Source organism: Typopeltis vanoorti, chromosome 4, assembly GCF_054136105.1.
Source record: "Typopeltis vanoorti isolate ZY-2024b chromosome 4, IOZ_Tvanoo_1.0, whole genome shotgun sequence".
In the NCBI taxonomy this organism is placed as follows: domain Eukaryota; kingdom Metazoa; phylum Arthropoda; class Arachnida; order Uropygi; family Thelyphonidae; genus Typopeltis; species Typopeltis vanoorti.
In genome coordinates this window covers 32105326-32133309 of record NC_143552.1, presented here as the reverse complement: position 1 = coordinate 32133309, position 27984 = coordinate 32105326, and the positions used below count along the sequence as shown (strand labels likewise).

The 27984-nt window shown below is 35.1% G+C and overlaps 1 protein-coding gene across 3 annotated transcripts in view; it reads left to right on the top strand.

The window, feature by feature from the left end:
• The window catches only part of Sec15 (exocyst complex component Sec15), a 499079-nt gene that overhangs the window by 47055 nt on the left and 424040 nt on the right, over positions 1-27984 (top strand). For all 3 annotated transcript variants that reach the window (XM_090391741.1, XM_090391739.1, XM_090391740.1), the window contains exons 2-3: positions 5663-5828; positions 27500-27684. In XM_090391741.1, coding sequence (XP_090247867.1) covers positions 5663-5828; positions 27500-27684 — 351 coding nt within the window. The remainder of the gene's footprint in view (positions 1-5662; positions 5829-27499; positions 27685-27984) is intronic.

The following is a 27984-nucleotide window of genomic DNA, read 5'->3' as shown; positions in this document are numbered from 1 at the left end:
ACCTCAGACAGTATGTAACAGAGGGCACAAGAGGATTAAGGGTCTTGGATTTGGTCATCTCATCGGAGGATGTAATTATCAATGAGGTATCAAATCATCCACCAATTGGTGAAAGTGACCATGAGGTGATTACTTGGGTGGTTGCCAGCAGTGCAAGGACCCCTGTGAAAAAAGGGTATATGTGGAACTACAAGGGGGGGTGATTATGAAGAGCTCAGGAGACAGCTTGCAGGTGTAGCATGGAATGAGGAGTTAGCTGGAAAAGAGATCAATGCAGCTTGGGGGATTTTCAAAAAATATTTAGTGGATGCAATGTCTAAATGTATACCACGGGTGAGAAGGTTAAATAAGTTAGGTGTGAGATGGATGAATAAAGAGATTAAGCATGCAATACAGAGAAAAAGGGCATTGTGGAGGCAGCATAAGAGAAGTGGAAGTAACCAATTTCATGAGTTCTACAAAGACCAAGCAAGGAGAGTGACTTGGTTGGTGAGAGTAGCTAAAGAGAGGTATGAACAGCAGTTAGCTAATGAAGCTAAAAAGAATCCTAGGGAGTTCTTTCGATATGTAGCCAGCAAAAGAAAGAATGATTATGGAAGGATGACATTGATTGGAGGAAATGGTATAAAGACAGCTGTTGCAGAATGTGTGGTGGAGATACTTAATGAGCAGTTCATAAAGATCTTTCAATCTTGTGTATGTGACTTCATGGAGAGATTAAGAGCAGTTGATGATGGGGAGGAGAGACTGACTGTAAGTGAGCAAGAGGTGTTTGGGGAGTTGAGTAAACTAGGTGTAAATAAGGCTGTGGGACTTGATAATATATCACCGCGTATTCTGAAGGAATGTGCCAGAGAGTTGACATCTGCCTTGACATATTTTTTTAATACGAGTCTTGCACTTGGTCAAGTCCCTAAAGAGTGGAAGGAGGGCAAGATTGTGCCACTTCATAAAGGAGGTGATCGAACTCAAGCATCAAACTATAGACCTATCTGTGTGTCAGGTGTTGTGGTTAAGTTGTTGGAGAAGCTTGTGAGAACTAGGATCCAGAGTTGGTTTGACAACAATGGTATAATCTTTGATGGACAGCATGGATTTGCTAAAGGGAGGTCGTGTTTTAGTAATCTACTTACTTATTACAATAAAGTGACTGCTTCCTTGGACAGAGGAGAAGGATACACAGTAATATACTTGGATTTTGCAAAAGCTTTTGATAGAGTACCTCATGATAAGTTGACAGTCAAACTAGAGCAGATGGGGTTGGATATTAGATTAGTGCATTGGATTGGAGACTGGCTATCTGATAGGTATCAACAAGTTGTGTATGGGGGTGCAATATCCAGGAAAAGGAAAGTCACTAGTGGAGTGCCTCAGGGATCTGTTTTAGGGCCATTACTATTTAACTTGTATATTAATGATACTGGCGAAGATTTAGATGGAGATATTCAGTTGTTTGCAGATGATGCAAAGTTGGGACGAACCATAAAGAGTAGTGAAGATGTTGTGGCCTTGCAAGAAGACTTGAATAAATTGAGTGATTGGGCAAGCAAATGGGGATGCGAGTTCAATGTTGCAAAATGTAAGGTTTTAAAATTTGGAAAACAAAGATGGGATGCAGAATTTATGCTTGGTGAGAATATATTGTTGGAAGTAGAGGAAATAAGAGATCTGGGAGTGATAGTGGATAAGGATCTAAAATTTAGGGGACACATCGCCAAAATTGTGAAGACAACACAAAGACTTCTGGGAATGATGAGGAGGACACTGACGTGTAGAAGTAGGGAGATTCTTGTTCCATTGTATAAGGCTTTGATTAGGCCACACATGGACTATTGTGCCCGGATTTGGTCACCTGGTTTTCAGAAAGATGAAGAGATGTTGGAAAGGGTCCAAAGGCGACTGACTAAGGTAGTTTCTGACCTCTGGAATGTCGAGTATGAGGAAAGATTGAAAAGATGTAATTTGCAGAGTCTAGTGGAGAGAAGGAAGAGGGGAGATATGATAGAGACCTACAAGTTCGTAAGGGGTTGTTATAGTATCAATGGTTGACAAGTTCTGCAGAGAATAGTGGGAGATCAGGGGAGAACCAGAGGTCATACCTGGAAACTGTATAAAGAGGGTGTGAGTAGGGGAGTGAGAGGCAGGTTTTTTTCGTGCAGAGTTGTGAATGATTGGAATGCCTTGCCTGAGAGTGTGGTGTCTGCAAGGAGTTTGAATGTGTTTAAGACCCGGTATGATGAGATGTGTGTGAGATAAAAGGACCTCCTAGATGAGTCTTTGACTCCATGAGGTCTTGTTTAATAATAATAATAATAATAATCTCATGTAATAGAATGAGCTCTGCTGACTCCTCATATGCACTCGAATATTTGCACTGAATAGAATGCTTAATGCTAATTAATCATGTTGTTCTACTATCAGTGATATTGCCTGCAGCCTCAACTGAGCAGATTTAGTTGATATTGCAGTTTGTTCCTTGTAATTGTATTTCCACAATTGCATTGTAATCTTGTACATGCCTGGATATTTGTTGACAAATGAGTCTTTTAGTATATGCAGTTATGATGGGTTTCAGAAATTAATTTAAACGTGACTTGGATGGTATTCACAAGACTTTCTCTTCCCAGATTAACATTGAGGAAACTGTTTTGGAGTTATCCATAGTTGAAGAATTTATGGAGACAAAAACGCACATGTTGGAATAATTACTTATAATTAAGAATATAACATTTGACATTTTGACCTCTGTATTGAGGTGCCACCATCAAGAAAACATACATGTGTACAAGCAAGCTACATGATACTACAAAAGTAAGATAAATCTAAATACTTTGTTAATTGTTTTCTCTAGCCTGACCTCTGGTGGAACATGAGAATTTCTTTTCAGTTGAAGATGACATCAATACAGAGATCAAAACATCGAATATTATTTTCTTAATTATAAGTAAAGTAATTATTCCAACACGTGTGTTTTTGTCTCCATAAATTCATCACTATTGAATGCTGACCACCGTGTAACCCTAAAAGAAAAGTTTTGGAGTTCTTATGCTGAGAAGATGAATGGTACTCTGTGTTGATAGGAGTGGAAAGCAATGCCTCTTGTTAATACTTACTATGTGGAAGGCTCAACAATGGTCCAACTAGAAATGTAATTGCACCGAAAACTTTGGAGATGATTCTCAAGAGGATTAAAATTAACTAAGTCATTGTAACTACTCGGTGCACAAATGGAGCTATTTAGGAAACTCTCATTATGTGATTGTGGAAGTCATAACAATCAAATGATATAATAAATGACTGTCCAGTATGGAAATTTGTAATCAAGCTACACAGTATATCACGCAGACATTGAGATTGCAAATCAGCAGAGTGATCTATATATTAAGCTCTAACGTGTTCTTATGAAATTTAGTATAGTATGTCAGTAAGTTTAAACAGTGTTGATCACCCACCCAACCATGGCAGCTGTGGAATGCATCGACTATGTTATTCCTTAAATTCTTGTTATTTCAGTGATATCTCATGTTATTTCCATGGTACACTTCACATTCATGATTTGATTGCCATATAAACTTGCCTTGTGTGGTGGTTAATGACTTATTGTAATGAGATGGTGCAGTTGATATATGACGTTCGGTGTAATTAATATGCCAAACAAATAATAAACTGTTCGCTACCTATCAACCAATTTCATAAACTGCTACTTTCTCTAAAAAACAAATTCCAGCCATTGATGTACAAACATGGTACTTTGTACCATGTTCGTGCAACTTGTCTTACTATTGACAAACAGGAAGATCTGTAAATGAACATCAAGACCACATCCATTTTATTAAACCTTGCAAATCTGGCCTTGCACAACATGGAATTGATATTAATCGCAGGATCCAATGCTAAATGCTAACCTGCTGCATAGATCCATGTATAAAGATGAATGGTTATATAAAGAAAGTGCTGAAGCTTTATTTCATAGACCTAATCTCAATCATAATGACTGCCTCACTATTCCAAAAGTTTGGGAAATTGTTATCCTCAATTGTATTAAATAAATTTATCTCTTATATTTTAATATCAGCCTAATAGTTTTAATCCATTAATGTGCGACAATACCTAGAGGGAATCCATTTTAAGCATGTACTCTGTTTTGTAATTCGATTCATGTTGTTCGATAATTGTGCTGATGATGTCTTGTATTACATAAAATGTAATATTTACATAATAAAATTTTAAATTTATTTTACGGCACCATACAAGTTATTCTCTAGCTATGGATACTCCACAGGTATCGTTATACAAGAATGACATCTCATTTATACTAATATCCTCTGATGAGATTATCAAATCCAAGAACCTCAATCCTGAATGTGTCCTCTTTTACATACTGCCTGAGGTAGCTTGTCCCATCATTGCAATCTATGTTGTCATAATTAAAATCACCCATAATGATCACCCTTTTCATAGTTCTTGGCTAATTTGCTTATGCATTTCATTCCATATATTAGCAGCTATAAAGTTAAAGACAGAATTTACCCACCTAATTATCACTTCAACAGGCCCCAGTTCATCTGTCATAAATTTGAGTACATTTTTTTGAAAATGTGTCTAATTGTATGGTTTCCATTTTTTTCATGTATAACGCTTCTGTTTCCTCATTTCTGGTTAATGATTCTTTTTGTATCTGAAGTAACTTTAAAATTAGCCAAATCAAATGTATATTTCTCGTGTTTTTTTCCTCAAATTATAAAGTTTGTTAAATGAAATTTAATTTTATACATTCACATTTTATTCTTTATTTTAGTATGTACATACAGTATGCTAGTTATAGCATTGTGCTCTGCTGTGTTGACTTCTCAATCAAAAAAGACTGAGAATCTGAATTCTGATTATGATTAACTGATACCAGTCTCTCCTTGTCCTTTTTGTTCTCATATGCTATAATACACAAAGCCTCTGCCAAATGTACCAGAAGGAATATGTATCACATAATTTTTTTTTCCTGTTCAACTTTTTTCTTTTTTTTTTTTAATGAAAGATGTCATCTTAATTAAAAGTTTTAGTGATTATATTTTATTGACAACAATATTAAATTACTGAATGCATATTGTTCTTTATTGCACTTTGATTTATACCTCTGGTAAGCAGAGGACAAATACAAAAACTGTATTTGAATACATACCCTCACATTAATGAGCTGCTATAGCTTAGTTGATGATGATGATGGCTTTCAGTTGGAAAGACCTTTGAATGCTACCAAGGAAGTGGAGAAGTTTTTAATAAGGACTTTTATATATGCAGGTGAATTAGTCTCATATGAAGGTAATGGGGGTTTTTCATCCTGCAAAGTTGACAAATCACCAGTAGAATGCATGCAATTAACAGGCATGGTATTGCAGCCCTTGTTTGCTTGAATATTTGAATGTTTGCTTGGTAATGAAGGTGAATTAGTCTCATACAAAGGTAATGGGGGTTTTTCATCCTGCAAAGTTGACAAATCACCAGAAGAATGCATGCAATTAACAGGCATGGTATTGCAGCCCTTGTTTGCTTAGGCATAGTGCTTCAGCTGTAATTCAAAATAATCCCCATCCATGACCCTCCCATCAACTTCTGATGAAAGTGAAATTTTTCATTTAGCATTTAAAGCATGCTTATTTTCTTATAGGGCAATTTATGATGGTGATGAACATGAAAAGTTTATGGAGAGACTTGATGCACGTATTAAAAACCATGACAAAGATATCGAGCGAATGTGCAACTTCCACTATCAGGGTTTCATCGACTCCATACGAGAACTTCTTCAAGTACGAACACAGGCTCAGAAATTAAAGGTGATTTCTTCTATTTATCTGTTGTATTAACTTTGGATTTTTCTTTTCTTAATTTCAAATTACTGGCATTATTAAATACCAGTAATCTGAAATTTAAATGAAAGGATTGTATTTTGAGTAGGCTTCAATTAAGAGGTTAAAATCTTCCCACTTCCATTATACACAGTAATTCATGTAATAAACTGAAGAGTTTAGGAAATTGCACCTTTTGGATATGTGGAAAATTTGGTTCTTTATCCAACTTCCTCAAATGTCGTGTCCCCATAACATGTGCTTTAATAGTGTGGGGCATTTATTAAGCTTATAAATTTTATTAGAAATGCATAAGTCTCCCCCATGGTTGAATTTTAACCTATGAATTTTATTACCCAAAATTTTTTTATATATATATATATATATATATATATATACACACACACATATACATACATGCACACAGGTAACCCTCGTATAACGCGGCACTTATACAACATGGTTTAGATTATAAAACATGGTCTACAAATTGTAGTAACCTTTTATCTTTTCATATATTTTTCACCATGCAACTTAAAATTAAATTTGTTTAAGTATCGTTTCTTAGTCGAATAAGAAACTCAAAGAGTTTCAAGCCGAATATAGTAGAAACTATATAAAATTCGGTGATTCCAAGCGTAAGCAAATACCTGGATTCCGCACCAATTGACCCTTAAGGTAGTGCATGTCTAAGGTGGAGCAAGCTCCGATCACTATTCTTGATATTTACCCATAATGTGAACTTAGCTCCTAGGAGCTGTATTACTGTTCAACATCATGAGAAACTTTCTAGGTCACTACCCAGACCGGTTTCAACCTTTATTGAGGTCTCATCAGTGAGTAGGTAGACCTAGTTAATATCAAGTTTGTAGCGAACAGAACTTACAACTTGTTTATTATTTTAACGGTATAATAGAACACAGAAATTAAGTAAATAATTAATTTATTAACTTGATGCTGATATTCAGATAGAGGGCGCCAAAATCAGGACTCTAGTCTTTGTGTTGCTGCTACAATTTTGTTTAAGTACACCATGTTGTTTTAGTCTCGCGTATTGTGACAAACAGTGTTTTTGTGCTCTGAAGATGCTGGTTATAATACCAGCGAAATATCAGCATCAAGTTAATAAATTAATTATTTACTTAGTTTCTGTGTTCTATTATACCGTTAAAATAATAAACAACATGTTCGACGAACACATAAGTCTGTCCACACATTTAAGAACTTACAACTCTTCTATGAGACATGAGTTGCCTCAGCTTGCACTACCTTAAGGGTCAGTTGCTGCAGTATCCAGGTATTTGCTTATGCTTGGAATCACCGAATTTTATATAGTTTCTACTATATTCGGCTTGAAACTCTTTGAGTTTCTTTTTCGGCTAAGAAACGATATTGGATGTAATATCCCTTAACTTAAACAAGTCATGTGTCGCCGAATTGAAGCTTTTGGCTCTTTATATATCTAATAATAAAAATTAAATTTTATCTTCATTAAATTTGTCTGCCCGTTTCATCCATGTAGTTATTAGTAGCGAATTTATGTTAGGGGAAATACCCTTTAGCACACATGTACATCAATTATTTACTGTAAAAAGTGTTTATTGTTGAAAATTGTCTTTGTTTTCTGCCAGGAAAGTGCATTAAAAATAATAAGTGTGTTAATCTCAAGCTGAGCACTTTATTTTCTGGTGAGTTACAGGAGTTGCATATATAATTAATATGTAATACTTTTTTTATGTAAAAAAATTTATTTTTATAGTAATGGCCACAAACTGCAATGAAAGGGAAACGCCACCATTAAAAGAAAATTCATTTCACTCAAAGAAAAAATTAAAATCATAGATCGGTTCAAAAATGGAGAACAACCAGGAATTGTTGCAGGGACTTTGAATTTTAATGAATCAACAATTCGAACAATCAAACAAAATGAACATAAAATCCGAGAAAGTGTTATTGCTGGGTCAGCTGTAAGTGCAAAGTGCATTGCTCCTGTATGCGATATTCTAATGGCAAAAATGGAGAAATCTCTAATGATTTGGAGAGAAGATTGCACTCAAAAGAAAATTCCTTTGGATGAAAATCTTATTAAACAAAAAAGCCTCTCAAATATTATAGACACATATATGATGCAGACCAGGTGTTCAATGCAGATGAATCGATTATATTGAAAAAAATGCCAAAACACACCTATATTTCGAAAAATGAAAGATCAGCTCCTGGATTCAAAGTTTCCAAAGATAGAGTTACTCTACTGTTTTGTAGTAATGCGTCAGGTGATTACATGACAAAAACCAATGTTTATTAACCAATCCTCGTGCTATGAAAGATTAAATATGCACTTTATTTTATTTTGCCTAAAACATTTATGCATTATGTGCAATGAAGTTTACGTACAATTTGTAATTTTTATAATTTTATGCTATGTATTTGTTTCAGTTTGTTTTCTTACATGAATTAAATAAAAATATATTTTTGTTGGATATGTCATTGTTGTTTATATAATTAAAAAAAACAAGATTTCGGATCATAATCCTACTTTTTCTATGCGATCTGAGTCTCCCATAACGCGATTTATATAACTTTGTTATATAAATCACGGATGTTATACGAGGGTTACCTGTGTGTGTGTATTTTTAAATATATTTACTATTATCTCTATATAAATATGTTAAGCTGTAATAAAAGATGAAATTAGTTGAACATAAACAAAACAAATATTTTCAATCTTCATATGATGTTTTAGATTCCATTTAGAATGAGAGGAACCTTTATAAAGGTTTAGGTAAAAGTGAAGGTAAGTTAGCCATTCTCTTATACAGAGGTGGCAGGGTTTCTTCTCTCAGAAACTCAGATTTTTTGTCAGACAGACCAGCATTATTTTTAAAGACATAGATACATGAAGAATCTAAGGTAGGAATAATTTTGGACATACCTTTGTAGGATGTTCTTGGTTGTTTTCTTTTGGAGCAGCATCAGGCATATAGCGATAAACATAGCTTCCACTTTTCCCATGAGCTCCAAAGACGACACTCAGTCAAAACAGATCACACCCCATTACTCTCGCCCCTAATGTTCATTCATTGTATTCCATCCTTCTCCTTTTCCCCTAAAAATATTCTATCTTTCACCTTCTTTGCAAAGAATTCACAGCCCACCCTTGAAACCGGGGATTTAAATTCACGTACCTTTTTGTTTTATCCGCAATTCTCCCACATCTTTCTATCTCTACATTTCCACTTCCCCCCCCTTTCTTTCTGTCATATATGCCACTTCAGCAGTGATATATAAATATTTATCACTATATGTCTGATTCTGCTCCAAAAGAAGACAACCAAGAACATCCTGCAAATGTATATCCAAAATTATTTTTTCCTTATATTCTTCATGTATCTATGCCTTTAAAATATCAATAATGTCCTAAAAAATTGAGTAAAAAGCCAGTGACATCATAAAAGGGATACTCCTAAAGAAAAATAGGCAAAATGGCAATAAAAATTAATATTAATTTAGAGGAGTAACATGGAAAATTTTCCAGAAATAATTTCTCTAAGTAATACAAAAAAAAGTATCTGGTCTACCTAGCCAGATGCAGATAGCCTCTCTCTGCTTCCCCCTCCTTCCCAACTAACAGTGCTGTGAGTTTGAATCCTGCTGTGGCATGGAACTTTCTGAAGGTCTTTATGTGATAGTGGAAAATTTGGCCACCTGGTATGAGACCACTGCCTTGCTCATTGAAGGCTGAACAGTCTAAAAAACAAAGTTTGTTTAGATTCTTGAACAGTTTCAAGCGGGTGTCTGGATAATCTCTTCACCTATACCTAGTAGCAGTATTGATGTCCCAGAACTTGGTGATTTGTAGGTTTAAATCTTTCATGGGCAGGAGTCATACTATTAAAAAAAAACAAAAAAACTTAATTACCATCTAATACAACAATTAAAAGAACAGTTGATATACGAGGGTGGTCTGAAAAGTTCTTCTCCTCGACCATCGGCACATCTTTTTTTTTCTAAGTTTATGTATATCTGTCATAAGCATCCATGTGAAATTGCAAGTCATTCTATCAAGTAGTTTGTTTTATACAGCTGTCTGAAACAAAAGTGTCATCTGTATCCTTTGAAATGGATAAAATTGAGTATCGTGCGGTTATGAAATTCTTTGTAAAAGAAGGTTTAACAGCAAAAGATATTCATTCGAAGTTCATAAAAGTTTATAGGCACTCTTCTCCTTCATTTTCGACAATTAAGAAATGGGCTGCCGAGTTTAAACATGGCCATACCAGACTTGAAGATGATCCACATGAAGGATGTCTAAAAAGTGTAACAACACCAGAAATCATTGGTCAAAACAAAAGTCATGGGAGGACTTTGGCAAGAATATAGAAAATAAATATCAAGAAGGTGGCAAAATATTCTGGAGGTTGTTGAAGAAGCTTAGGAATGGAGGAAAGAGTGCTGTAAAAGGAGTTAGAGATGATAAAGGTGACATGAAAACAGGAGAAAAAGATATCCTTGAAGTATGGAGTCATTACTTTGAAAAACTGCTAAATGAAACAAGCAGTGATGACAGCACAGTGTTAAAAAAAATACTGACCAGGCATGCAGTCAGGAATACATATCCATACTTGAAGTAGAAAAAGCAATCAAAGGCTTGAAATGTGGAAAGGCAGTTGGAGTAGATGATATTCGACCAGAAATACTGAAGTATGGTGGTATAAGATTCTTGCAGTGGCTGCACTGCATAGTTCAGAAAGTCTGGACAGAGGGACGAATTCCTGATGATTGGAGTAGAGCTCTCATAGTACCCATATATAAAAAAGGAAATAAAACTGAATGTGAGAATTACAGAGGTATTCCCTACTGAGTGTTCCTGGCAAGATCTATGCAAGTATACTTGAGAAACGGTTGAGAAGAATTGTGGAAGAAAAGCTTGGTAAAGAACAAGCTGGATTCAGGCTAAACAGAGGCTGTCAGGATCAGATCTTCACTTTACGACAAATAGTCGAGAAAGCATGGGAATATAACAAATATCTGTATTTAACTTTTGTCGATTTGGAAAAGGCATATGATAAGGTGCCAAGAGAGAAGCTATTCAATACGTTGCAGTTATATGGTGTCAATGGGGCATTATATCAAGCAATACTTAGTCTTTATTTGAGTTGTAAGTCAGCAGTTAGAATTGAACGAAGTACAGGAAGATGGTTTAATGTTAAATCTGGTGTGAGACAAGGATGTACGTTATCCCCTCTGTTATTCATTATCTATATGGATCACATTATGAAGGAAAGTGGTATTAAACATGATATCAAAATTGGAGATGTTAATGTCAGCTTTTTGCTTTATGCAGATGATGTTATACTTCTAAATAAATCAGCTACAAGTCTGCAAGATTCTCTGACTAAATTGAATAGTTGTTGTAATAGATATGGTATGAAGGTCAGCAATAAAAAGACAAAGAAAATGAAAATAGGCAGAATCATTGAAAATGTCAACTGTGTTGTGAATGGAGAACTTGTGGAACAAGTAAAACATTTCAGCTACTTAGGCACGATTTTTACTGAAGATAGTAAATTAAATATAGAAATAGACAACAGAATCCGCAAAGATGGTATGGTGGGAAGTCAATTGAATAAATTCATATGGAATAAGAGAGAAATTAGTCGGAACACTAAATTAGCTGTATACAAGACAGTGTTCAAACCAGTTTTAACTTATGGATCTGAGAGCTGGGTCAGAAGTAAAACACTTGACCAAAGACTAGAGACCGCAGATATGAGAGTCCTGAGAAAGATATAGGCGTGAACAGATGGCATCAATGGCAATATCATATTAAAAACGAGAATATTAGGAAAGGACTTGATATTGTCAGCATCCAGGAATGCGTTAGCAGAGCTAATCTCAGGCAGTATGGTCACCTAAACAGAATGGGCGAGGAAAGATTAGCAAAACAAGTGTTCTCTGCCAGGTTGGCAGCAAAACGACCCAGAGGAAGACCAAGATATAGGTGGATTGATACGGTACAAAGTGCCTTAGACAATAGAAATATAAGATGTGATAATGTTGGAGTCTTGACAAGTAACAGACTGATTTGGAGGAAAATTGTAGATAGGAAGTTAGTAATGATATAATTTTTTCATGTAGTACTATCATATCCTGTACACCCCTTGTGGGTACATGGCAGGAATTTGATGATGATGATGTTTATAGAACTTGAGATTTAATTAAAACACTAATTGCTGAGTTTGCAAATGCTATTTCAGTTTCATACTGGAATCATTAAACTCTAATAATATATACATTCTTCCTTTTTCCTTCTTTTACCTTGCAGTGTTGAAGGTTTTTCTATTCATTTAACCGTGACCGTATTCAAGGATAAGGTGGTTAGCCCTGTGCCTCCTGGTGTATCCTTTGTCTGTAGATGCATTGAGTTCTGAAGGCCGGTTTGCCTGCTTGCAGGATGAAAACCCTGCAGTCCACGCACAAGACTAGCTAACTTGGCAATGTCTGAGAAAGATCCTAAGCTCCTCATGTCAATGACGGGAATCAAATCAGGATGCCCTTTTCCCAGGCATATGGTTGCGAGTCGCATAGCCACTCGGCTAACTGTGTTGACTTATATTTTGCTTCCTCATCATTAGTCTTCCTAAAGAAAGGTCTGTATTCAGTTCTAGTTGCTGACTAGAGGAACTTTTTCTAAGCTGTTCTTCAACTGGTTCCCGAGTTATTCGATCTCTGGCATGGCATGTAGGTTTATTCTCTCATAAATCTTGGATTTTTTTTATCTCGTAAATTCCAGAAAATTGACTGTATAACCCACGCTATTAAAGACAATAACATTGTGTTAGGGACCATGCCACTTATAATTAGTGATGGTCTTGGACCAACTGTCTCTGATTGGCCACTGGTGAAGATTGAACTATCCACTCAGTCTCCAAAAGTTAGATAGGGCTAAAATGGCCTCGCCTATTCTTATAAGGGAATAAAAGGTGATAGCTGATATATAATATAATATACAAACAGAGGAATTTCTCTACTCAATATTGCATGCAAGATTTATACAAGCATGCAAAAAAAAAAAATAAATAAAATAAAATAAGAAAAACTGTGAATGAGAAATTTGGGAAAGAACAAGTTTGAATCTAGCTTGTTCTTTCCAAAGACATATGGTTCATTTTCCAGGTGCCAAGAGAGAAACAGTTTTGAAACACTACACGCATCTATGTAAAATGGGACATTATGTGATATTGTTTGCTGGCCTGATTAGCCAGCTTACTTTCGTTATGTGGCAAGTAAGAGAAAGAATCATTATGGAAGATTAACTTAATGAGCGATGATGGTTGCAAGGTGACAGAAGCAGGTAAAATAGTCAAGTTACTGAGTGACCATTTTGCAAGGGTATATCATTCTAGTGAGGTTGCTACTTTAACATATGTGACAGATACTAATGTGGGAACAGAGGTGGATGAATTGGAGGCTCTTAGGATATTGTAGAATATCAATGTAAATACTGCTGTGAGATTAGATGGGATATCAGCTCGGTTTTTGTGAGAATGTGCAAGGGATCTGGCAATGTCTCTGACTAGGCTCCTTAATTTAAGTCTCAGTTCTGGTAGAGTTCCAAGGTAGTGTAAAGAGGGCAAAATAATTCCCTTTCCTAAGGGAGGTTCTAAGACTTCAGTAGCAACTTATAGACTATTCAGTATCTCAGATATTGTGGAAAAGCACTAGAAAAATTGGTCAAAAAGAATTCAGGAATGGGTGAATAAAAATGATACTGTATGAGAGGCAACATGGCTTTGTGAAAAGTCGGTCATGCCTTTAGTAATTTACTATCTTTTTATAATAGGGTAATAGCAGAGTTGGATAAAGGAAATGGCTATGAAGGAAGTGATCTAATCACTTCCTTCATAGCCATTAGAAGAAATGGGGATGGATAGGACACTGATTATGTGGATAAGAAGGTGGATGCTGGACAGATATCAAAAAGTGGTATATGGAGAGGCAGAATCTAGACAAAAAGAGGTAACTAGTGGCGTGCCACAAGGTTCAGTGCTGGGACCATTGCTGTTTAATTTGTACATAAATGGTATAGGAAATAACTTGAAATATTCAGTTGTTTTACTGATAATGAGAAATTAGGAGAGTAATAGTTAATCAAGCGATGTGGAGAGCTTACAGGATGATTTTAAATAGGCTGTCAGTATGGACAAAAGATAGCGGGTGTCAGTTCGATGTGGAGAAATGTAAATTTATGAATTTTAGGATAAATAGATTATAAGCTGTGTAACTCATTGATAGCAATGTACTCCACGAAATAGAGATGCTGGTAGACAGAGTTAATTTTAGAAGACATGACATATTGCTAAGATAGCCTATAAGATTACTTGGCTATTGAAGGATACATTAATAAGTAGAGATAAGGAATTTTTCCTCTTTATATGGCCTTGATACATCCACATCTGGATTACTGTGCTCAAATCTGGTCTCCTGGGTTTCTTGGGAGATGAAAAGCAGTGGAGAGGATTCTGAGGCGACGGATGAAGATGGTGAGTAGTCCCTGGAATGTTCCCTATCAGGGTGTGTGGATTGCAGAATTTGATAAAGGAGAAAAAGAGTGTATATGATAGAAACATTTCAGTTGTTTAAAGGGTTTTATAGGATAGATGCAGGGGAAATGTTTCAGCACTTGGCTGGACTGGCCAGTATAAGGGGACAGCCCTGAAGTTGAATAAAGGTGTAGTTAGTAGGGGTGTGAGGATTAGATTTTTTTGTTTGGAGAGTTGTGAATGAGTGGAATGGGTTTGTCAGTTGTGAGTGCTTTGTCTTTTAATGGGTTCAAGAGAGGTATGATAGTTTAGGTCTCTGCGACGAGTCTTCGGACTCCATGGAAGCACCCATATAATAATAATTTTTTGGTTCTTAGTATTGAAGAATAGTTCCAGGATTCCATTGACTTCATTTTTCAGGATAATGCATCTTGTCACTGTAGTAGAAGAATCAAAAACTATCTGTGAAACAATGGACCCATTCCAGTTAAAACTTGGACTTCAAATAGCCTGGACCTTAATCCAATTGTAAATGTAAATAATTTAAAGTGAAAAATCGACTTCAAAAGGCCCACAAATGTTGGCAAATTATGTCAAGCAATCAGTAAAGTTGGAGTGAAATTCTACCAACCAACAGTCAAAAGTTTGAGTCCTTGCCACAAAACTTAAAAGCTGTCATTCGGGCTAAAGGAGGAATTGCAAAACACTGAATTCAGTGATTGGATATATATTTCCCGATCAAAGAATGTCATACTTTTTTCTTCAGTGTTTGATTTCCATTCACCTAATTATGGTTAAAAGGGACTAAAATTTTTTTTGTAATAAGTTTTATTTCTTTGTTAATCGTATTTATATTTATAACTGTTCAAATTGAACAAAATTTATGTATTGAGAAAAAAATAAATCCTAATATTTACAATGTTAGTGTTAGTTATCGATCAGATATTTTTTGCCAGGGGTTGTATGTGTGATGTGTTTTTTGAAAATATATGTCACACTTCAGGAAAACATATTTCTTCACGCGTAGACAATCAGGGATGAAGGTGTTATGTTTACATTAGTGGTTGTTAAAGAGACTTTATACTTAAGGATGTTTTAGGAGGTTGTAATAGGATTGTCATACATGTTAGTAGTTTGTTAATTCATGAGCTGACATATCAAATTTTGTTATCTTTAGTTGAAATGAGAACAGGTGAAGGAATGAGTTTAGCAAAGAAATTTCATAATTTGTAAATAAATAATTTATATATTTCTTAAAATCTGATTTGAGTCCAGAGTTCATAAATAGAAATCTGCATGATACCAATATGTAACATTCTAAAACACTGAAGGGAATGAGTTTTGCGAGCCAGGTTGCCAACAAAACTCATTCTGAGTGGGTAGTGTATTTTCTCTCTAACAGGTCATGGGTTTGGCTCCTGTTATGGGCATGAATGTTTGTGATTGTCTTTAGTTGAGAGATGAATTTCATCACCTTGTGTGAGACCACTGTCCCACTTATTGGAGGTCTGGAGCGGCTTGAAAAAGTTCCATGTTTAGTTTCTAGAGTAGGGGTTTCTGGACCATGTAAAAAATGAATAAAAATATACAAAAAAAGTATAGAATAAAAAAAGAAAATAATAATAAAAACTCCTTAATCCACCATGTACAAATGTACTATAGGTTTGCAAAAACCTTCTATGGGTGAGAGCCACATAATAAAAAAATTATTAAAATTATTATTATTACTAGAGACCTCCCAGGAATCAGGGAGAGAGAGGGGCCATGTATCACTCGCATCACATCATGCATGCTCTTAAATTCATTGAGACTATTTGCACACAACTTCCATAGGCAAGCCATTCCAATCACTCTCTGAGAGAAAAATCTAGGTCTCATCCATTTCTTGATTTCATTCATTCTTAACTTCCATGGATTGGAAGTTAAGAATGTGAATGCTGTTCATAGTCTTTTAACCCTCAATGTTTAGTGTTTTTTCTTTTATAATGTCACCTGAAGAAGGCTGTTACAGGCCGAAACTAGTAGTGTGTTTATATTAAAACCTTTTTAATTAAATCTCGGTTCTAGTCATTCAATTTTTTCATAAAACTATGTATGTTAACCGAGTCAATGATCATTCTGTCATATATATATATATTAGGAGAATTCATTTTTACTCGGTTGGAATATTATAAAATAAGTTTAATGACTATTACCGAGAGAAAAGATGGCAAGATATATTTAACAAGAGTTTACTAGTTTCGTTACAAGAACATCGTCAGGTATCATACTCAAAGAAGTATATAAAAAATTACAGAGACTTAAAATTGTACTAACAGAACAAGTGAAAAACAGTAGCATGTTTGAAAAAATGCAAGTATGAGTTCCATACAAACGAATACTACGCGCTGTCGCGAGTGCGCCAGTACTGAACAGAAGCAACGTGTGCATCCGAGAGATTGTAACTCAGGCTGTTGTTGATATGAGAGAAATCTAGAGAAATTTCTCTTGATTCAACAATCTTTCTTTCGAGTTCATCGTAGCACACATGGATATTAGCAGTTTGAGTCCAGTTTACAATGTGCTGGCAGCCTTCGTCTGAGTTAGCAGAAAAGAGAACGTGGCTAGAGAGAGCGCTAGCTCTAGTCCTGTTATAGGAGATATCTCTACGGTGTTCATCCAAACGTAGAAGGATGGATTTAGCAGTCTGTCCATAATATGGCTTTCCGCAATCACACAAAATCGTGTAGACTCCTGGAAACTGAGTAGGAAGATGTTTATGTTTGCAAAGTAATGAACGAAGTTTTGGAAGCGTAGTGTAGCACGTTTTGAAGTTAAATTTCTTTAGAATCTTTGCCAGTTTTGGTGAAAGAGAGCTGATGTAAGGCAAGGAGATGAAGGCTCTTGGGGGAGGGGGATCTTCAGCAGTAGTTGAGTGCCTGGGGGAAAGAAATTTATCAATCTTCTTTGGAGAGAAGCCATTGTTAATAAACGTTTTTTTTAAGAAAACTGAGTTCATTTATAATTTCTGTTTCTTCGGTAAGTAATGATTTGGCTCGGTGGGCTAAAGTGGAAATAATACCACATTTTTGTGGAGGATAATGATGGGAGGAAGCATGAAGATATCTGTCAGTATGAGTAGGCTTTCTAAAAATTGAGATTTTAATGTTCTCAGCACATTTGGTAAGTTTGAGGTCTAAAAAGGGAAGACAGTCATCCGATTCCAGTTCGAGGGTGAAAGAGATTTTTTCGTGGCACTTGTTTAGGTGGTCTAAAAATAAATAGAGGTTATTGACGCCGTCTTCCCAGATGAGGAAAATATCATCAATATATCGGTACCAGACTTTTGGTTTAAAGTGAAAGGAGTTAATAGATTTTCCTTCAAATTCGTTGAGAAATATATCCGCAAGAATCGGAGAGAGTGGGCTGCCCATAGCCAGACATGCGTTTTGTAAGTAGATCTTGTTATCATATTTGAAGTATCCTGACTTTATGCAATGGGATAGAAGAGCAAAGAGTTTTTTTGATAATTTATTCTTGAGAAGATCGAGGACTTCTTGAGCAGGAACATTTGTAAAGAGAGAAACAATATCAAAACTGGCCATTAAATTTGTTTTTTTAAGTTTGATGTCCTTGATTTTAGAAACAAAATCTGCAGAGTTTTTAATATGTGAAGAAGAAATTCCAGAAAGATTTCTTAGAAAACTCGCTAGAAATTTGGAGAGATTATAAGTGGGAGAGTGTATGTCCTCAACTATAGGTCTGAGTGGGCAGTTATTTTTGTGAATCTTGGCGAGACCATACAGTCGAGGTATCAAGGGATGAAGCGACCGAAGAGAAAGCCGAATGTTTTTTTGTAACTCTAAGGTGGTTTTTAATTAATTATTAGTTCTATTATGTAGTTCCATCGTAGGGTCATTAGCAATTTCTAAGTAGGTATCACTATTTAAAAGTTCCAAGATTTTATTATGGTAATCAGACTTGTTTAAGATGACAGTTGCATTCCCTTTGTCTGCGGGAATGATAACTATGTTACTATTATCTTTTAAGGACTTGATAGCTTTCCTTTCAGAGTAAGAAATGTTGTCAGGTGGAGGTCTAGCTTTATTAATACAGAAAATTGCTTCCATACGGAGGAGGTTGGCGTCTTTCTTTGGTAATAAAGAAGCTGCCTTTTCTATCTTTGTTAAGAGATGTTCTCTAGGGATGGATGTAGGAGCAGTGACAAAGTTGAGACCTTTAGCAAGTATGCTTTCTTCTGCCAAAGATAATTGATGGGAAGACTTATTGATGACAACGTTTTTTAGATAGGTAGAGTCAAAATGAGAACTTTTGCTATCTTGATTATATTTAAGAGAATCATATTTTCTAATGAGTTTTATTTTGTTTAAATTCTGTATTTTAGAAGCCTTAAGAGTGCTAATTTCTTTTAAATGGTTCCAAGATGAACTGTCTAGAGAATGAGAAAAACGTGTTTCGTGAGAGGTCTTTCTAAAAATTGAGATTTTAATGTTCTCAGCACATCTGGTAAGTTTGAGGTCTAAAAAGGGAAGACAGTCATCCGACATCAGACAGTCATCATTGAAGAGCAAAGAGTTTTTTTTTATCAAAAAAACTCTTTGCTCTTCTCTCCCATTGCATAAAGTCAGGATACTTCAAATATGATAACAAGATCTACTTACAAAACGCATGTCTGGCTATGGGCAGCCCACTCTCTCCGATTCTTGCGGATATATTTCTCAACGAATTTGAAGGAAAATCTATTAACTCCTTTCACTTTAAACCAAAAGTCTGGTACCGATATATTGATATTTTCCTCATCTGGGAAGACGGCGTCAATAACCTCTATTTATTTTTAGACCACCTGAACAAGTGCCACGAAAAAATCTCTTTCACCCTCGAACTGGAATCGGATGACTGTCTTCCCTTTTTAGACCTCAAACTTACCAGATGTGCTGAGAACATTAAAATCTCAATTTTTAGAAAGCCTACTCATACTGACAGATATCTTCATGCTTCCTCCCATCATTATCCTCCACAAAAATGTGGTATTATTTCCACTTTAGCCCACCGAGCCAAATCATTACTTACCGAAGAAACAGAAATTATAAATGAACTCAGTTTTCTTAAAAAAAACGTTTATTAACAATGGCTTCTCTCCAAAGAAGATTGACAAATTTCTTTCCCCCAGGCACTCAACTACTGCTGAAGATCCCCCTCCCCCAAGAGCCTTCATCTCCTTGCCTTACATCAACTCTCTTTCACCAAAACTGGCAAAGTTTCTAAAGAAATTTAACTTCAAAACGTGCTACACTACGCTTCCAAAACTTCGTTCATTACTTTGCAAACATAAACAGAAACATCTTTCTACTCAGTTTCCAGGAGTCTACAAGATTTTGTGTGATTGCGGAAAGCCATATTATGGACAGACTGCTAAATCCATCCTTCTACGTTTGGATGAACACCGTAGAGATATCTCCTATAACAGGACTAGAGCTAGCGCTCTCTCTAGCCACGTTCTCTTTTCTGCTAACTCAGACGAAGGCTGCCAGCACATTGTAAACTGGACTCAAACTGCTAATATCCATGTGTGCTACGATGAACTCAAGAAAGATTGTTGAATCAAGAGAAATTTCTCTAGATTCCTCTCATATCAACAACAGCCTGAGTTACAATCTCTCGGACGCACACGTTGCTTCTGTTCAGTACTGGCGCACTCGCGACAGCGCGTAGTATTCGTTTGTATGGAACTCATACTTGCATTTTTTCAAACATGCTACTGTTTTTCACTTGTTCTGTTAGTACAATTTTAAGTCTCTGTAATTTTTTATATACTTCTTTGAGTATGATACCTGACGATGTTCTTGTAACAAAACTAGTAAACTAGTAGTATCTTGTTAAATATATCTTGCCATCTTTTCTCTCGGTAATAGTCATACACACAACATTTTTTAAAATTTTTCTCTGGGGTTCAGTGCGGCACTTCTAATCATGCAATGTGCCACTTTTGGCGCATGCGCCATAGGTTGGCCACCCCTGGGTTAAAAGATCGAAATAATATTCCCCGGTCATTGTTTTTTTACCCTTTTCAAGATAATTAATAAATGAATTGCCTTTAACATCCCAAATAACCAATGCCGTGACTTTTCCTGCTTGATGGAACTGACTTTGTCTTCTTTGGTGCTGAACAGCCGGCTTCTGTCCACTGTTTTGACTGCTGTTTGGATTCTGGTGTGTAATGGTGAATCCAAGTCTCATCCATAGTAATAAATCGACACACAAAATCAGTTTTATTGTTGTTAAAAAGCACCAAGTACTGTTCAGAGATTTTCATGGGAGTGTGTTTTTGATCTGCTGTGAGCAAGCAGCGGCACCCATATTGCGCAAAGCTTTTTCATTTGCAATTCTTCATGCAAAATGTTTCCTACACATTCTTTTGAAATGTCTATAGTCTCAGCAATATCACACACTTTCACTCACCAGTCATCCAGTACCATATCGTGCACTTGATTAATGATTTCTGGTGTTGTTACACTTTTTGGACGTCCTTCACATGGATCATTTTCAACGCTGGTATGGCCAAGTTTAAACTTGGCAGCCCATTTCTTAATCATCAAAAACAAAGGAAAATAGTGCCCATAAACTTTTATGAACTTCGAATGAATTTCTTTTGGAGTTAAACCTTCTTTTACAAAGAATTTTATAACCACACAATAGTCAATTTTATCCATTTCAAGGGATACAGACAACACTTTTGCTTCAGACAGCTATGTAAAAAAAAAAAAAACTACTCGATAGAAAACCTGCAATTTCAAATGGATGCTTATGACAGATGTACCAACTTAGAAAAAAAATTGTGCTGATAGTGTTGCCATCTATAGTTGAGGCTGAGAACTTTTCAAACCACTCTCATATGTTAGCCAAGTGAGCATTCATTAACTGAACAATCTCATTAGCTTCAGACACTCAAGTAGCATTTACATTCAATAAAGTTATTGAATGCAAATGGTACGTTCACATTCATTCTTTCTTTTTGCTTGCAATATAACGATAAAATTATTTTGGATTGGCTTTAACTTGCATAGTTAAATTTTTTTCATACTCTGATTTTTGCTTTCCATACAATAGTCATTACTTTTCAGGTCTGTGCTTTATATGTATTTCAGAACTTCTCTCACTTTTATTTTCACTATATTTTTCTACATCATCCTCTTGTGGATCTCTTTCTTAATAAGGTTTCTCATCCATTTCACTCCCAACTTATTTATTCTTTGAACACTAGGGATATATTCAGATACTGCCTCATTTAAGCATTTGTTAAGATTCTCATGCATTGCTGACATTTTTCCCATTCAGTAACTGATACCATGGGATCAAAGATAGTATTCTCCTAAGTTGATCATAATTTCCAGCTTTGTTGTTCAGTATTATATCCTGTTGTAATGGAAACATTAATACAATTAGACACTTCCTAAGAAAGCACAGCATGATCACTGTCATCAACTGGTAGTAAAATAGTCATATTCTTATCAGCGATCCCTTCTGATTCTATGAAGAAATCCCACACTCCTTTATCTTGAGTTCCTTCTTTCACATGCTGCTTAAGAAAACAGTCTCGTAAAAATTCAATAAATTCTTAATTTTTATTACGAGATTTCTCTTCTACATAATCAAATGTTTGGATAATTAAAGTCACTCATAATGATCACTTGTTTAGTACTCATAAGGTTAAATTGTTGATGCATTTCCCTGACCCCTACAATTGAGCCACCTGGTCTGTAGGAACACCCACCATATATTTCATTCTCTTAGCCTTCACTTCACACTGATATCATTAATATACTCTCCCTTCTCTCCTATCTCTTTTGTCATTCCTAAAAATAGTATATCCATTACACTCAATCCCAGTTACCATATCTGATTCTGATAGCCGGGTTTCACTAATGCCAACAATCTTAGGCCACATCATATTGAATAAAGCAACTAACTGAACCCCTTTCTTTCTGATGCCTCCTGGCTTTTGTGTACTGACATAATAAATTAAAACTTAGCCTATTCTTCTAATTAGATGAACGTATTTGGCCTTGTTATAGTACTTGTTCCTTTACCTCCCCAGATATACTCAAAAGGTTCAAACCAAAAGCATATTTTTCCACCCCTTTGCCAGATTTTTGAAAAAAGAGCATTTTTGAAGCCATTGATATCTTTATCGTGTCTGCATACCATAGCTTTCACACACATTTTTTCCATTCCTCCCTATATGATCTAATTTCCCTGACTATGTGCATTAGGTCTCATACCAATAAGTAATTTTCCCAGGCTCCTGATGCCAAATGAAATCAAGTGCAGGCAGCCCATTTGTCTTCATCATCAAATTCCTGACATCTACCCTCAAGAGGGTGTACAGGATATGATAGTACAACATGAAAAACTTACATCATTAGTAATTTCCTATCTACAATTTTTCCTCCAAATCAGTCTGTTACCTATCAAGACTCTAATATTATTAGATCTTATATTTCTATCTTCTAAGGCACTTTTTACTGAATCAATCCATTTATATCTTGGTCTTTCTCTGGGCTTTTTTCCTGCCAACCTGGCAGAGAAAACTTGTTTTGCTAATCTTTCATCTCCCATTCTGTTTAAGTGACCATACCACCTGAGATTAGCTCTGCTAACACATTCCTAGATGCTAACAATGTCAAGTTCTTTCCTAATATCCTTGTTTTTAATGTGATATTGCCATTGATGCCATCTGTTCATGCCCTTAATCTTTCTCAGGACTATCATATCTGCAGTCTCTAGTCTGGTTAAGTGTTTTATTTCTAATCCAGCCCTCAGATCCATAAGGTAAAATTGGTTTGAACACTGTCTTGTATACAGCTAATTTACTGTTTTAATTAATTTCTCTATTATTCCATATAAGTTTCTTCAGTTGACTTCTTGCCGTACTGCTTTGTTGATTCTATTGTCTATATTTCCATATTTAATTTACCCTCTTCACTAAAAATTGTGCCTAGCTGAAATGTTTTTCTTGTTCTATTGGTTCTTCATTCACAATGCAGCTGATATTTTCGTAACAGACAGGAATCTTGCAGACTTGTAGTGGATTTATTTCGAAATATAACATCATCCGCATAAAGCAAAGAGCTGACGTTAACATCTCCAATTTTTGATATCAGGTTTAATACTGCTTTCCTTCATAATGTGATCCATATAGATGATGAATAACAGAGAGGATAATGTACATCCTTGTCTGACACTAGATTAACATTAAACCATCTTCCTGTACTTCCTTCAGTTCTAACTGCCGACTTAAAACTCAATTAAATCAATAATCCCATGATTTCCCAACAATTTGTCGTAATCTGATCCTGACAGCCTCTATTTGGCCTGAACCAGCTTGTTCTTCACCAAGCTTCCCTTCTACAATCCTTCCCAACCGTTTCTCAAGTATAATTGCATAAATCTTACCAGGAACACTCAGTAGAGAAATACCTCTGTAATTCTCACATTCAGTTTTATTTCCCTTTTGTATTATGTGTATGAGATCTCTACTGAAATTATCTGGAATTCGTCCTTGTGTCTAGGCCTTCTGAACTATGTAGTGCAGTTGTAATAGATTTCACGGCATGATATGAATATAAATGGATAAGAAAATAACTATCTATTAACTTAGAAGCTAATATTTCGCTGGTATTATATCCAGCATCTTCAGAGCACACAACACAAAGTTTGTTACAAAAGCAAGACAACCACAATCCAGTGTAACAGTGGGGCTAGTATAAGTAATGTAATAATATAAAGTAATAAGCTTCTACAAGTCAGAGAGGTTGTTCCTGGAATCAGCAGAAGCCTTAAAACATACTCCAAACCTTAACAAGTATGGCTGTATAAATCTACCAAAGATTTGGGAGACAGTCATCCTAAGACCAAATTAATATTTATTACTTTTATTTTATTTTATTTTATTTTTTAAAACTTTCTAAGACTATTTGGACTCATTTTTTTTGGAATCATTTGGACTACTATTTCAAAACTTTGAATTTTTTTTTTTTTTTTTTATAACCTAGATGGTGCCCTATTAGGACTTTAGTCTTGTGTTGCACGCTGCAATTACTTATACTAGCCCCACTGTTACACCGGATTGTGGTTGTCTTGCTTTTGTAACAAACTTTGTGTTGTATGCTCTGAAGATGCTGGATATAATACCAGCAAAATATTAACTTCTAAGTTAATAAATAGTTATTTTCTTATCCATCTGTGTTCATATCATACCTTGAAATCTATTACATGTCTGACGAACACATAAGCCTATCCACACATGTGCAGTGCAGCCACTGCAAGACTTTTATACATCCATACTTGAGCATTTCTGGTTGAATATCATTTACTCCAGCTGCCTTTCCACATTTCAGGCTTTTGATGGCTTTTTTCTACTTGAAGTATAGATATGTATTCCTCATTACATGCCTAGTCAGTGTTTTTACCACTGTGCTGTCACTGATTGTTTCATTTAGCTGTTTTTTGAAGTAATTACTCCTTACTTCAAGGATATCTTTTCACCAGTTTTCGTGTCACCATTATCATCTCTAATTCCTTTTACAGCACTCTTTCCCCCATTTCTGAGCTTTTTCAGCAACCTCCAGAATATATTGCCACCTTCTTGATATTTATTTTCTATGTTCTTACCAAAAGTCTTCCTATGACTTTTGTTTAGCTAGTTTTACACAGTGTTTAACCTTCTTACATTTGTCTCTGTATTCTCTAAGCTCATAAGCTGATTTATTTGCCATTAACCTTTGATATGGTTTCTTCTTTTCCTTCACTGCTTCTTTAACTTCCTGTGTTCACCATAGAGTTCTGATTTTTTTTATCCTTGCCGAAACCTCACCACATGCCTCTCTGGCTGAATCAGTCAGTGTTTTCTTCAGGATTTGCCACTAAATCTCCAAGGTTTGGTTCCTGTTCTCAAACTCTTTCATTTTTTCTTGAATAATATTTGTGTATTTCAGTCTACGGTTCATATCTGAGAGCTGCCCAACTTTTATTCGCTTTAAAACTTTCTTTCTTATTCTTTTCAATATGAAATTAAATTTTATCCTGCTCAAGACTAAATGGTGATAACTTCCAATTTCAAATCTCCTGTACCCTCCAGTGTCCTGCACCAGGGAGAAAACATCACTATCAATATATTGTGTTAGTAATAACCAGTCCGTATCCTGAGTAGAAATCCAACAGGTATTTGCCATTATTATTAGCTTTGCTCTTTTCTCTAAATTTTCCCAAAACATTTCTGTATGTCTGACAATCATTTCTTACCTTGCTATTTAGATTTCCAACATGAAAAAGGAAAAGGACCAACTTTTCCTTTTTCATTGTGTCAGTTGCTTTCTCTAAAGCCTCAGAAAATTCCTCCACTTCTATCTTAGTAGAACCTTCTGTGAGACCATAGGCACAAATAAGTCTCATCGTGCAGTTCCCCATTCTGTTATTTGTCCACATCACTCTACTTGATATTGCATGTTATTCAAGAAGATTAGCCTCGTATTTAGTGTTGAATACTATAGCTACTCCTTTTTTTTCCTTGATTGTCATTGCCTGAATATAACATTATATATTTATTGCTCAGAAAGATCTAATCAGTTTTTGTCTTTTTGTTTCAGTCACTGCTATTATGTTGATCTGGTACTTATCTAATTCCTCAGCCAGCTCCATTTCTTTGCCATTCAGGCTTCTAATATTGATAGTACTGATCTTGAACTGTGATGTTGAGTTGAAGTGTTTCAGGATTTATTCCAGTAGTTGACTTTTTCACTGTTTGACCTGGTTCCCTGGCAAAAACAACAGGGGGGACTTTGTTTAACCATGTGATGCCTCCAGCCAGCATGAAATTATGTCATGTACCATTTTTACTCTCTCACAATTCTTTCTCCTTCTTCCAACACATATTTTCTTTCATACTATATTTGTCATTGCTTAAATTATTATTAGTTCCTACTAGGATCTTTTACTTTTCTGTTTTTCAATTATGTTTGTCATGTCTTTCATTTTCATCCCCAGGAAACTAGAAGTAGTGACTCCCTCGGCAAGTGCAAATTTTAAGATTGAATCACCATCCCATACATATTATCTCTTTTTTTTTTATTAGATTTTAATTGACTTACCTTGTTATTAATATTGTGATTACCAAGTTCAATGCTTTCCTGCCCCTTCTTGTTCAGATCCTCTTTCTTATCCCTAAGTTTTGTTAAACGTTTTTCCACTTTTTCTAATTCTTCGGTAGATTTTCTGATAATTTCTTTTAATCGGGATATTTCCAGTGTTAGATTATCCTCGGATAAATTATCATTATCACTGCAACAATGCTTTTACTGATTGGGATACATGTTTTCCTCAGTAGTAAGACCTTTTACTTGAACTTTAAATCCAACCCTGTTGTAACAAGTTTTTGGCACCATTCGTAAGTGTAGTAAAAAACTAATAATATTTCCACATTTATGTTATTAATTGCTGTAGTACAATATATACACTAAAATACTACAATAATATACTAAAAATACACTAATAAATCTAAGAAAACATGCAATAAATCAACAAAAATCATCCATCTTTCAGGTGCTTCCTAACAGCATGTCTTTTCACCAAATAGCCTCAAACCCAAAATCTTTATTGGAAGAAGGAAAAAAGAAGAGCAATAGGGTGAAGCTTGTAATTTTGCTACCACACTATGATAGAGACAAACTGAGAGGGACGACAGTCATAACATAGTGTTGTAAGAGACTGTGTTCTCAGACGTAAGGATCTAGATTATAAGTAGTAGATTTTTCTCATGGAAAACAAGGAGTGTGTGTGTGTGGTAAGTTTTCTTAAAGAGAGTGACTTAAAGAAGGGATATTGGTATACTTATCTCTTATGGTGAGTCTTGAGACTTCAGAACTTGTTCAGAAACAATTAATTAGTTGAAATTTGCATCTTGAATTTGTTATAAATGAAAGTGGTTTACTATATATTGATTATTCCTAAATCAATTTTTCTATGGATTTATGAACATTTCTCAGAAATAATTTTTTAACTTTGTTGTATGAGTAAATTAGGCATTGATTAAATAGTTTTAATTACTTCAAACAACTATAGAATGAAGTATTACACACTGATGAAGAGCTTCAAGAAGCAGCCCAAACAGTGATTGATAAGGCCAGAAAACTAGTAGAACATAGAAAAATCCAGCATAATATTACTCAAGCCATACAAAGTCTCCGATTGTGCCAACCTGTTTTAAAAATCTATGCAAAGCTAAACCAACAGATGCACAAGAAAAGGTATGAAGATACATTGAAAATGTAATTATTTGTTATATACAGTACTTAAGGGTTTTTTTTTTTTTTAAGTTTTATTTTGTTAGAGTAAATAGTGTAATATCCACTATGCAGCTGTGGTTGGTTGGTTTGAAGAACCAGATTTTTTGGGACAGAAAGGAGGGAGAAAAAGCTTCTTTTTTTTTTTTTTTTTTTTGATGGTTTTATAAAGTGTGCAATTACTGAGTGGAGCATTTAACATTTATTTAGTTATCTAAGTGTAGATTAATAATTATTTTACTGGAAAATTAACTTATATATTAG